This window comes from Labrus bergylta, chromosome 10 (assembly GCF_963930695.1).
Source record: "Labrus bergylta chromosome 10, fLabBer1.1, whole genome shotgun sequence".
Classification (NCBI taxonomy): Eukaryota; Metazoa; Chordata; class Actinopteri; order Labriformes; family Labridae; genus Labrus; species Labrus bergylta.
This window is the reverse complement of record NC_089204.1, coordinates 21,791,592-21,804,886: the sequence shown is the minus strand read 5'-3', so window position 1 is coordinate 21,804,886 and position 13,295 is coordinate 21,791,592. Positions and strand designations below refer to the sequence as shown.

The 13,295-nt window shown below is 39.2% G+C and overlaps 1 protein-coding gene across 1 annotated transcript in view; it reads left to right on the top strand.

The window, feature by feature from the left end:
* LOC109981938 (protocadherin-15) overlaps nt 1–13,295 on the top strand; it is a 233,723-nt gene that overhangs the window by 81,349 nt on the left and 139,079 nt on the right. The window contains exon 5 of the mRNA XM_065959676.1: nt 798–863. Within this exon, the coding sequence (XP_065815748.1) occupies nt 798–863 (66 nt within the window). The remainder of the gene's footprint in view (nt 1–797; nt 864–13,295) is intronic.

Sequence of the window (13,295 nt, the reverse complement as noted above, 5' to 3'; positions counted from 1 at the left end):
AACCCTCCTGCACTCGCGTTCACACGAAGGAGTTATCAATTAGAATGCACCATAATTAAGCACCATTAAGCACAAGCAGCGCTCAGAATTGTCCATTGCAGGCTAATGGTAGCTCACTCGTAGCTTCTTATTGCACATAAATTGGCACGGATTGACTGTGATCTAAAGACACTTATGTAACATCCAAAAAGCATATTCTTCTTTCCACTAGTCTAGACTAAAACAGCTTTATTCGCAAGGCCGTCCCGTCTATGTAAACATGATCTAAACACGTGTCTGTACAGTACAGCTGGTGAGACTTACCCTTCTCACTTATTGAAGACAGTGATGACCCAGAGAGAAACACTTGATTTCTGCTTAATTTATTTGTAAAATGTTGCGCATTCTTCCTTAAACCAATTTAATGTTTGCCTCTATCTAGTTGTTTCAAATCAAGCGTTTTTTCCTAAAAAATAAATCTTAGTATTAGTGAGTGTAAGTAGAGTGACGGTTTTTGTTAGTGAGTGAGTTTTTTTTTTATCTGTATAGAATGTTGATTGTTTGCCCCCCTAAAGGATCAAATAGTCTTTAAAAAAATTTCATTTCATCTGTCTTTTTTTTTTCTATTATTTTAGAAATAGCAAATAAAATATACAGACAAAGAAGGCACATCACAATATGAGGATAACTAGTCCATGTTTGAAAAGGGTGTAGGATGAAGTGAAACACTACACTTTTCTTAAACAATGTTCCTTGATGTCCATAAGCTGCTATTAATCACAATCACACAAAGTATATTGTTCTTTTCTTGATTACAGAGTGTAAGCTGTCTCGGCCAGGCCCCCCTGCAACCATCGTGACCATCGATGAGGAGAGCCCCAACGGTGCGTACCAACCAGTATCCCACCTACTCACTGCTCAACACTTATTTTGGCTCCACTTCACTCTGTGTCCCTGTGTGCTTCTGCACTCGTGTGGAGTGGGTTCCACTGTTGGTGCTTGTTTCTGTTGTTCTGGTATTGCACTAATCGGCTGATGGCTCTTGGGACAGGCTGCTGATAGGAGTTGAATTGTTTGACATTTCAGGTTGTTTTTGATTGTATTGTGAGTTCAAGATAAATGAATTCTAGATGCTCTTGTAGATTTGTTTGCCTTGAAGGGAATACAATGAGTATGCATGCACTTGTGTGTGTGTATGTGTGTGTGTGTCTTAGTGAGGGAATACAGATGGTGTTTGGCACACAGACGTGACATGAGGCTCCATTAATGAGTAGTGTTCTCCCTATGTGCAGGTTGTCTTTACTGTTGTATTCCACTGCTACTTCAGCAGCACAGGAACCACTGACGCATACAACAGACACGCAGGACTCGAGTGAGACTGTGGAACTATTCTGCTCCTCCTTCTCTCCTCCCTCTTCATCATCCCCCTAGACTCTCCATCACCTGCACCCACTCCTATTGCTCTCTCCAGGTTTCCTCCCTTTTCATACGACTCTTGAGTATGAGTTATGAGCATTTGCCATCTGTGTTTTCTGTTGATGATTGTGTTGTTTTTTTTTTAAAAACGCAAACGTGTGTGTGGATGTGATAGGGAGTGCTGACTGCTGCTTAGGGAGGAGCTCTATATATGTTCATTGTTAGAAAATGAAAAAATGCATTTCTCTAAATGGAGCAGGTGTGTGTTTGTCTCACCGGGTTCTCCCTGCAGATATTAGTTCTGCAGGTTAATAGAGTTTAATGGGCAGCTCACACTGGACTGGAGATAGAATCCAGAGCTTGTTTATGCAGTCAGAGAAGTATTCCACAGATTCCCCACTTCCCTTCTATATATGTGCTCCACGCACAGCTTTGTGGGTAATTGTTTGCCTTTGAGAGAGAGACTTTGTCTGTGTGCATGCATGCATCTGCCGTACATGCATATTTGAATCCCTGGTGTCTGATTGGGAGGCTGTATGTCAGATGAGACTGCCATTCGTCAATGCAATAGCCTTCAATTCAGGCTGTCACACTAACACATTTACTCCTTCCTCTGTGTGTGTGTGTGTGTGTGTGTGTGTGTGTGTGTGTGTGTGTGCAGCTGTGATTTTGGGCTTTGATCGATTGCCGGGGGAATGTGCGAGATGGAGGTATAGCAAAGCCCCGCATCTGAAAGCCTCCCTCGACCCACATGTGTCTGTGCTCTGTGTGTGAGGGATTTGCACTAATCTTCCTCATAAAGCGCTCATTTACCTGGGATATGGGTCTCTCCTGGCTCCCCCGGTCCTTTTATTTATCTCTTCTCGATGAAACGGCCCACAGCCCGCGCTCCCCCATAATGGAATGTAAAACAGGAAACCCGTCGTTATTGACCAAAGCAATTATCCGTCCAAATGTGTTTCACTCTCGTCTCATCTGTCACACAGAGACAATGCAAATGGCACACAATACGATTACATCTCTCTCTCTTTTTTTCATTTTAAAGCATTTGCCTTTATATGCATTGATGTTTGTGAATGTAAACAGCTTAATTTCCTGTCGGATTTTGGATGACTGAAATGATGGACAAACAAATAAATGTATGAAGCTGTTTCCCTCGGAGAACAAATCATAAGAGGCAAAAAAAACAAAAAAAAAAACGTACCTGCGGGAGAGGAAAACATGATAACATCTGCAACTGTCAAGGCAGTGCATTTAATCTGCAATTCATTCATTGATTCTTTAGAGTGGAATTATATTTGACTCTTCCCTAGATGGTAGAACTTTGCATAGACATTGCGAAATAATCACATTTTCTTTGTTCTGGCTTTATTTCCTTCATTTTGGCCTGCTGTGTTTTCATTCTCAGCAGGTAGAAATAAAAAGTCATGAGGGGATCATTGCAAACCCAGTCGCTCGAATGAAGCGCAACATGTTTAATTTATCCAAGCTGCTGCTTCTGCAGACACTCTGACAGGTGCCAGACTTAACACATAAGGTCTCACTCACATGCAGGCTGGATTTGTATTGAAAAGTCAAAGCTAGTTTTCTATAGGCTCATGAGCGAAATCCAAAAGCGTTTTAATCAGATTGGAGAGATCTCTATCTCACAGGAGAGAAGAAAAGAGAGAGAAAGAGAAAGTGTGTGTGTGTGTGTGTGTGTGTGTGTGTGTGTGTGTGTGTGTGTGTGTGTGTGTGTGTGTGTGTGTGTGTGTGTGTGTAGGGGGTGGGGGTGTATTTTCTCATTGACAGAAAGCTTCCCACAACCGCGGTGGGAAATCAGTGTGTCCATAAATGAGGATGCCGCTTCCTGGCTTTTATCTTGTCTCCTCAAATTCATGATTTGTATCAACCGTTGCCTGGAGCGTGTGAGGAATCCTCTCAGCCCGCTGCATACTGCGCAACAGCTTATAGAAAAATCACAAACGAGTGCCGCTGAAGGGCTTTATTAAAGAGAAGTCAGCGTAGCATCCATGTATGTGCTGTATCCGCCAAGGTAAATTCTCTACAGACGCTGATGGATCACTGCATCCTGGCTTACATCCACTTGAATGAGGCAATGAAAGTGAAAATCCTCCATAGGCTCATGATGCAAGTAATCCTCTCAGTCACTAAAATGCATGCCTGACCTTAAACATCTCTCCCCCCCCCGACACACTGAATGATCAAATCAAGCGCTTTTAGGGGTAATCAAACCTAGTATAGGAACGTAATACTTCAAGCTTTGTAAGAGTTACTGGTTATTGCACGAACTTTTAGAAGAGGAGTTGGATATAGTTGTAGGCCAATCTTCTCTATTCAGATCTCCCTTGATAGATATAGGAGCCTAAAGGTTCTTAATGATGCAAGTCTTTTTTTGACATTTGTTTGTGATGATTAGAGACTGTGAGACATTGTAAACTGGACAGCATTTAACACAGCAGCAACTGATTGCGCTTTTCTGCCTCTTCACTGTCAGTCTGTTGATATTTTTCATTTCAATTTGAAATCTTCAATTTTGTCATTTTTTTCAGTTGTAGTCCAAAGTTTTTTTTAGAACCTCTTGCTGACTTCTTTCTTCGGTTTAATATGATTACAGTTAGTCGTGCATATACTTTGATCAGAGCTCCATCCATGGCAAGGGTTTGTTTTTAATTGCAAGGACATGCTGTATTAGACCAATCAGAAGCAAGTATTTCACGTACAGAGTTTCCTGGTGCAATTCGGTAGTGAAGTTGCAACATTTTTGCATTTTTCATTTGTCTTGCTTTCACGCCGCACTTTGTCAGGGGGACCAAAGCCTGTCAAATGTGGTGTGCTGTAGCCACCCGCCACTAGTAGGGGCTGTAGCTCTGATCAGTGGTTACTGCCATCCGGCTTAATGCTTAACTATGACCCGAAAGTAAACAGGACAGTGGAAGAATGGCACACCTTAGTGCTAAACAGTCACCCTACTATAAAATGGACATAGAGCTCTATGTTGACTGTGTCAGGTTAAACTGAGTGAGTGATATGTAAACACATTTAGCACAGGCATGTGGACGTTAACTTGCAAGGAGGACTGAAGGCTGGTTTTGTTACCAACGCCAATGTTAGCCACGCGAGGCAAACCTATTTGACGTTTGCTGTTTATTCTGAGATATCTGTCCAATTTCAACCCACAATGAACTGCTTTTTGGTTCACTTACCTTTTTTGGTTTCGGACTGGTTCTCACCTATGGTGAACCCAATTCTGGTGCACTTGGAAGCAAACCGACAAGCCCATTTCCAAAGTTCACGCACCCCAAACCAAACTAATTATCCGACAAAGTGCACCCGAGTTTGTTTCAAGCAGTACAAGCAGCTCAGGTGTGATTGCACCCTAAGACAGCTATGTGATAATTGTCTTTCACTGCCATCACTGAATGTGTTTTCGTTGTTTGACTGCTTGTGCTGATCATTTACGTGATGCAAAGAACGCTCTTTTTGGGAACAAAACAAGATCCTTGTGACACCTCTGCGTCTTATTACTAAACTTTCACCAAAGTCAACAACACAAAAGTCTGCTCGAAAAGGAAGTGACAATTGCACTGGCGTATGAACGCAGACAAACAAAGTGAGGCTGCAAAAACGTTGTCAGCGTTCCAGCTGCTTTCTCTGTTCTATTCTCAAACCCCTTGATTTCTTCGTCTTTTTGATAAGCTGCCTTCAGACTCCGTGCTTCCGTTTTAAGACCCAAGACAACTAGCCACAGAGCAGCCTTGACATGATCTGGCAGAGCTGAAATGATGGCAAACACCGCAAAAACAGAATGTGGTTGTTTAATGACACAGAGTCTGTTTAAAGGTCTCTCATCTCATTCAGGTTGACGAGCACTCAAACACTGTTTCAGGCTCTCCAGCTCCTGCGTCTTCTGCTTTGTCTGCAGGATTTGACTGACTAGAACGCAGCTCTACAAAGTGTTAAATGTGCGAGACCGGTTTAAACAATTAATGAGAAGGAGCCAGCCTACGAGAGTGTTTTTCACAGCCACCACAGACTCATTAGTGTCTCTCCTTAAAGTTAATTGAATCCCTCACACTGTTTCTCTCCGCCGAGCCTGTCATTAGTTTGACCATTCTCACTGCGGCTTCATTCCTTCACATTAACATGAGAGACTTTCACTTTCTTTATGTCTACTCTCTTTTTTTTTTTCCCTCTCCACATAAAGTCAACTGAAGGAGCTTGATGGAGTCTTGGTCATTATTTTTTATTCACTTAAAAAACACAAAACAAGATGTAAGCTGTAAAATCACATGTGGATGTGGCAGAATCTGTAAATGGCTTATAATAAAAACACACTCAAGGTTACACAAAAATACAAAATCACCCAAAACAGTCTAAATACGTTGTTCAAAAAAGGATTAGTCTGTTTATACAGATTATTTAAAATGAGTCACTTCTATTCACATAAATAGACTGATAACACGTCAATGTGGAAATTGATTGTCACCGTTTTGAGAAATTGTCTCTTACATTTGTTATCCTTTGACTGATGTAATGATTTGTCGTTGGCAAACAAGTTGGTTCTATGAATCAGCTCTTTTCTGTAAATGATGGGAGCAGGCTTTTAAGAGCCTCCAATTCTCCAATTCATTTTGCAGACGCGTTTATCCAAAGTGACAAACATCAGAGAGCAAGTACAAGACAAGCCAGAATCTACAGAGGAGGTAGCAACGTATTAAGTGCAAATGAAAAAGCTTTAGGTCCAATCGGACACTAGTGCTGACAGGCAGTACACAGAGACAGAGCACTTACAAAAATAAATTACAACTACATCTGCAGTTGTTCTGTAGAGTTCCAATCAGCATCAAATCAGTTCTAAATATCATCATCGTCGTCGTTTTTGTGGTTTTCGTTGTCGTCGTCGTCGTCATCATCAACAAGCGTGGGTATGAAAGAGCTGGGTCTTTAGCTTTTTCTTAAAGGTGCAAAGTAACTCTGAGGGTCGAATGTAGTTCCGTAGTTCATTCTACCACTAGGGGTCAACGGATAGCCGATTTCCTTTTTCCCCTTTTTTGTTGTTATTTTATACAAGAGAGACTAAAGGGAGGATCTGTTCCCCACACCGCTCAGCCAGAGGCACGTTACCCATTACTTATTTTATTTGATGATACAGATAAGACAGTAGAGCAGCGACCCTGTGTTAGGTCTTAGAAAGTGAATTCAGTGTTTAGGATAAACAACACGTTTAATACACATGAACTATAGTGCTTGATAGTTTAACATTAATTAATTAATTAATTAACATTTAACATTTTGTATCAAACATTGTGATATTCTGTGAATTATACAGTTTGATGTTATAAAATTGAATGATTTAGGTAAAATACATGCATAGGTCAAAACATGACTTTATTTGGCTCGAGCAAAAAACGGTACCAAAAGAAAAGTCTTTTGGGAGCAGAGAGAGTCGGCTCTTTTTGCTGTCCTGATGCAAAATTATCTGTATGACTAGAAAGAGATGGAATCTCCATCACTAGAACGATGAGTATCTATAGTTGCCAGGCACATTTAAAGAAGAAATTCAAAGCTATAAATGAGATTTGAAGTTCAATGTTGGGCAAGTGTTTCTAATTACTGTAAAACGTACTAAACAGATCTGTCATTTCTAATCCCAAAGTCCGCCCCCTTGTTCACTCCAGTGAGACACCTTGAGTCACAGAGCACTCTGCCTTCCTAAGATGAATCTTCACACACTTTTAGAACTGTATTTGTCTGCTTTTAAACAATGGTAGATGTCAGCAGGAGAGCAAAATTGATGTATATGGCTTTCAGTGTGGCCGTGTACAGAAGCAGGGCCATAATTTGTAACTCTTTTGCCAGGCGGGATGACGATGTCTTGATTCATGTCTGGATGAAAGAATAAGCTGTGTTATTCCATTGTTTTGGCACAAGAGAACAAAGATCAACTGTTCACTGCCTGTTGCTATACCTTTGAGTTTCCTCAAAGTTAATCTGGGTTTCAATCATTTCATCACTTTAATATGAACCTTTCACGTAAAACGGCTTCTATTCATAGAGTCTTTGCTTTCCCAGCAGCTTAATTATGCTACATTACAGATGGAATGTTTTTCTACATCTCATTATTAAATCATGACTTCCTAAAAGAAATCAAAACAAAACCCAAAACATTATTTATCCTAGCAGCTGGTGGAGATTCAATGTGTTTTATATCAATGACATAATTGTGTTGCTGCTGTTGGGGTTTGTTATTGTATTATTTTTCTGCAGACTTGAATAAATATGACACACTCAGTGTTTTATTATTCAGTGCATTCACATTTAATTGGACCAAGGACTCATATTTTCTGTAGTCTGTTGTTCATTGTAAAGGGATGCATGCTCTTTACTACTACTTTTGACATCAATATCATATTTAAATAATTAAAGTCATTATATTAAATTGATTTACCTGTAATTAGTGTTCCAGGCTGGTTGTTAAATCCCGAGGACTAAATAAATGAGTTAGAGCATCATGTTTTATCACTGACAAGGTAGACACAGAGTAAAACTGCTATAAAAACACAAACACTGAGACCTTCATTCAGTGTGGTGGGCTGGTTGATTTTAATAAGCGTCAATTTGAAAACCACATTGAAAAGTACGTTTCTTATTCTCACAAGGTCGGCTCCCATTCTGCTGATCAGGACTTTGTTCTGCTTAATAATTGCAGCGTAACAGAAGAGGAAACATCTGTGGAAATTGGGCTGGAGGAACCCAAGTGGCCAATTTAATTTTGTGGAGCTGTGAATCTGTAACTCTCACAAAATGAGAATTGCAGTTCTGTTCGCAGCGTTTGTAGAGAGTGCTGGTTTCTGTGTATGTGGTACAGTAACAGTGTCTTTCTGTTTAAATTAGTCATACGCAAACCGGGACATGATAGACTTCTTGTAAATAATGTTGCAGATGATTGAGTAGAAACAAATGAAGTTTGTCCCTTTTCTCTGTTCCATGCACTGACACTGGGACACACACTCTGGTCTCAGTTCAACTCTGTCATCTCGTCCAGTTGAGAGATTGCTGGGTCATCAATATATAATTAGAGCGTAGCTGAAAGGAGAGGATTAGTTCACAACACCTGCCCCTTGTGGATTAGAGAGCAAAACAGAGGCCGGGCCGTGCAATGAGGCTCAATTATACACTACAGCCAGTAGCATTGTGAGTTCAGAATGTGTATGGTATTAATGTACCTAACAAGCCTGTCTGGAGGTTCTTTCTTTATAATATATTCATCTCTGTCTGCATGCCCCTAATTATACTCCTATCCATGATAATAATGCTTCTGTTTTCGCTCTTTGATATGCAAATAAAGACTTCAATCGCGCAATAATGTGTGGATAAACGGTCAGCATAATTGCTGTCTTTCTTATCATGATATTGCAACAGGAGTTTTACGTGTGCCGCAGCACTATTTGCATGACTTTACTTAAATTGTCTTTGGTTTTAAATAAAGAATGTGTCTGAGATGTTCATATCTCATTTAAATTGAGAATACTTAATTAATTTGCTGTTTGTATGATCAGAAACTCAAACACATGTTAAGTTAACTGCCTTCAGTAAATTCAACAAACAACAATCTTGTGTCCCACGAGTGATAGAAAGAAACATGTTTTTTTTATGATGACTGTTATAACCACAACCCTCACTGCATTCTTCAGCTGCTTTTCCATAGAATATGCTGGAATTGTCAAACTAGATTAATAGTGTCATCATAGAATATATGTGAGTGTGTTTTTTTTATTCACATCCTCTAAGGGAATCCCAGTGTTCTTTCATTGCAGCATCTCCCTCTCTGTACGTGGAGAGACTGTAGAGCAGAGTGATGCTTGCAGGATTTTCACACTGTACCGAGGCACAGACAGGAGGATCCACGACTGCAATACCTAAAAACGAAGTAACCTCCGTCTGAGAAACATCACAATAAAAAAAAAATCTGTTCCACAAATACACACAACAGTCAAAAACAGAATATGCAATAAATTAGATTTTTAAGCGGAACATCCCCCTCCACTTTGTATCGTTACTCACTCCACATTCCAAGAGTTTTTTTCTCCCCCTAAGCCAACACTGTATTGACTGCACCATCAGTAGAGACATCCCAAAGCGGGTTTCTTCTGAGACAATGATGCCAAGTTTGTTGACACAATAAAAGTGCTACGGGGCAGTTTTTAACGATGAAAGCATTTTCTGCCTCATAACTGCTATAACAGCAAATCAGCCTCCTTGAGACTATGCAAAGACTGCAAAGACTATACAACGTTTAATGTGAACCTAAAGCAATGAGGTTTTTGCTCCAAAATGGCTGCTTGTTATGAAATATAGATTTTTAATTCCACATCATACCATAAGGGGTAGGGATATGATACCATCCCATAGCATAGCATAGCATAAACCATACCATACCATACCATATAGTATAGCATAGCATAACATACCATACCATATTATAGCATAGCATAAAACATACCATACCATACAATATAGTATAGTATAGCATAGCATAACATACCATACCATACCATACCATAGCATACCATACAGTATAGCATAGCATAGCATAGCATACAATACCATACCATACCATATTATAGCATAGCATAAACCATACCATACCATACCATACCATATAGTATAGCATAACATACCATACATACCATATACTATAGCATAACATACTATACCATACCATAGCATACCATACCATACCAGACCATATAGTATAGCATAACATACCATACCATACCATACCATATAGTATAGCATAGCATAGCATAGCATAGCATAGCATGCCATATAGTATAGCATAACATACCATGCCATACCATATAGTATAGCATATCATAACATACCATACCATACCATATAGTATAGCATAGCATAACATACCATACCATACCATACCATACCATACTATACCAGATAGCATAGCGCAGTGTTTCACCAACTGGTATAGCCTCAGAACCCACCACCAACTCCTATTAAGAAATCGCGACCCAAATTTTGATAACTTTTCAGCTAATGAGATTTGCCTAATGAAAAAATGGTGCAGTTTGGACCTAAGACGGCAATTTGTTTCTCCAGGCAGACTTTCGCGGCCTACTGTAAACGACTCCACGACCCACTTTTGGGTCCCGACCCACCAGTTGAGAACCACTGGCATAGCATACAATAGCATACCATATTATAGCATAGCATAACATAACATAGCATACAGTACCATATCGTACCATAGCATAGCATAGCATAGTATACCATAGTATAGAGTAGCATAGCATAGCAAACAATACAGTAGCATAGCATACAGAAGCATACCATACAAGATTGAAGATGACAGATACAAGATACATGGCCCATGATAACGATTGTCATGGCCTCTCTATGCCATAAGACTGTTTCTTATGCCATTTGACGTTATACTGCCGCCTAGTGACACAGAGTATAAATGCGGCTTTAGTTTAAAGTTAAGTTTCACTTTTATTTTTGAGTAAATGAGCACATGGCAGTGCTGCTGTTGTTTCTCATTGTCTGTATACTGGAAGGACTTTTCGTTTTTTTGGAGCTATCGAAGACCATATCCGTAAGTTTTATGCTGTTTTGTGAACATTAAACAATTTGTTTGTTTAGCTGCTGTTTAGCATGGATAATGTGCAGAATTACATAGGTTTTCATGTACATTTAAGAGTAAGATATACAGTACATTTTACATATGTTGTTTGATTACATCTATGCATTTCTACTTACCTTAGTTTTTGTGATAGTAATTTAGGTTGTAAGACAATCTATTTTCAAGAGCTTGTATTCATTAATACCTTTGTAACTATTTGTGTTGCAGTTTCACAGTCAATTCATGTCCCTCAGTAAACTTAAAGACAACGCAACTTTCCGATCTGAGAGTCTTCTCTGAGCATGTTTGATTGTTTGGCTAGCTGGATAAACTGCTTCAAGCACGAAGAGGGACGCCATTAAAACGATAATATCACAAAACAGCTCTTCTGGGATGAAAAATGTATTGCAAAAACAGTCATAAAATGATACATACAAATGATGTTAATTAATCAACTGACCACACTTATTTTCCCCTCTGTCTGACATTATCCCGCTGTCTTCATCTTCTTCCTTTATCTCACTGTCAATGTCTCCTGGGCAAATAAACTCCTCATTAAGTTACCTCATTTATGTCATAAGCACCACCATGGGGGATTCATGAAGTAGGGATGTGGTGAGTCAAATTGGCAGGTACATCTTTTTAAATTTAATTTAACATGTATAATTTGATTGAAAGGGTATAATACAGAACATGAAACTGATGTGCTGCATGGAAAAATAATAGCTGTATGATCAAACTCTTGTCCCTAGTTGGGCCTTTAAATATAAAATAAATATACAACCTAAATTATAACATCAAAATTTGGCACCAAAGATTTGGTAAATGTATCACTCAAATCAGAATTTATATCACCTTAGTCATATTTGTCCCAACCCCTGTTCGGATTATTGAGGGAAGGTTAAAAATTAAATGTTCCATCGTAGGGACACACAGATATCATGTATATACTGTGTTCCTATGGAAACCTTTTCTAAAGGCTCATTTGTAAAATAATTAGGACACTCACACTTTTGAAATAAAATGCATGTAAGCTGTCTGTATTGCTTGATTCATTCGTCAGCTGGTGATTTGTGTGTCTCTCTTAATAAGATATAGAGCATTTGCCAATTAATTTTCAGCATATTGTAATGAGATCGAGGATTAGTTTAATCCCCAGATTAGAGGGGAAAAGACATTAAAATAATTGGTCATTCGTTTTTCATGTTTGTATCTCATTTCCAAGCAGTACAAATGGGCAAACAGAACATGTGTGATGTTGCCTTAGTTATTGTGAAGTTTGAACCACATTGTCAGTTATAAAGAAGAAGACCACAATGCTTTGGTTTTTAGACCAACAGTCACATTTTAAGATGGTAAATACTATTGGGACAGTCTGTGTTTTTGCCTTCATGAATCAACACATTTTTAAATATGCTTCAGACTCCTAGACACACACACACACACACACACACACAGATACACACACACAAACACGCACACACACAGGAACACATTGACTGGGACCACTTAAAGTTGTTGAAGGATTAACCCTCTAACCTTGCGTTCACCCAAAGAACCTCTCTTCCTCCGGAATCACAGCCGCTTCTGTCTGCTGATTGTTCCTGGGGGGGAAACCCAAGGCGATGGATTACCTGAACATTTCCTACAGAAATGTGTTCTCAACACAAGAGGATGCCTAACTGGGATCCCACTTTTCAGCTTGAATCCCTGCCTGTCAAAGTTTTTTTTTAAGAAACAATATATTTACATCAAATTGATTGATTAATCAATTAGTATTCACACATAATGTGTTCTTAGGTCTTGGCGTTTGTCTATCTTTTCTCTTATACTACCTCGAGACATTTGTGGTGGTGGGTAAAATATCTGGAATTAAAATTGAGATTATTGTCTTCCCTCAGAATGAGAATGTCTCTGTTACCTTGACTTTTCTTATCGAAATGCCGATCTGCAGTCCAAAAAAATCAATGTGTCCAATACTAATAACTAAATATATGCAAAATTGGTGACATTTTACAAGCCTTACCTGATTATCTGTTCAATTTGATTTCATCTATTCAAACAACTTTATTCATCCCACTATAAGCAATGAGTTTGGAGGAGTTTAAACAGAAAAGGCATTAAAACAAGAGTTACGTATGTAACTACGGTTCTATGAATTCTGGATGACCACCATAGTTCTCTGACACTCGGCATCTTGGCGAGAAGATTGTGTAGGGATGTCTTAAATGATGACGCAGGCTATTTAGGCTACGTC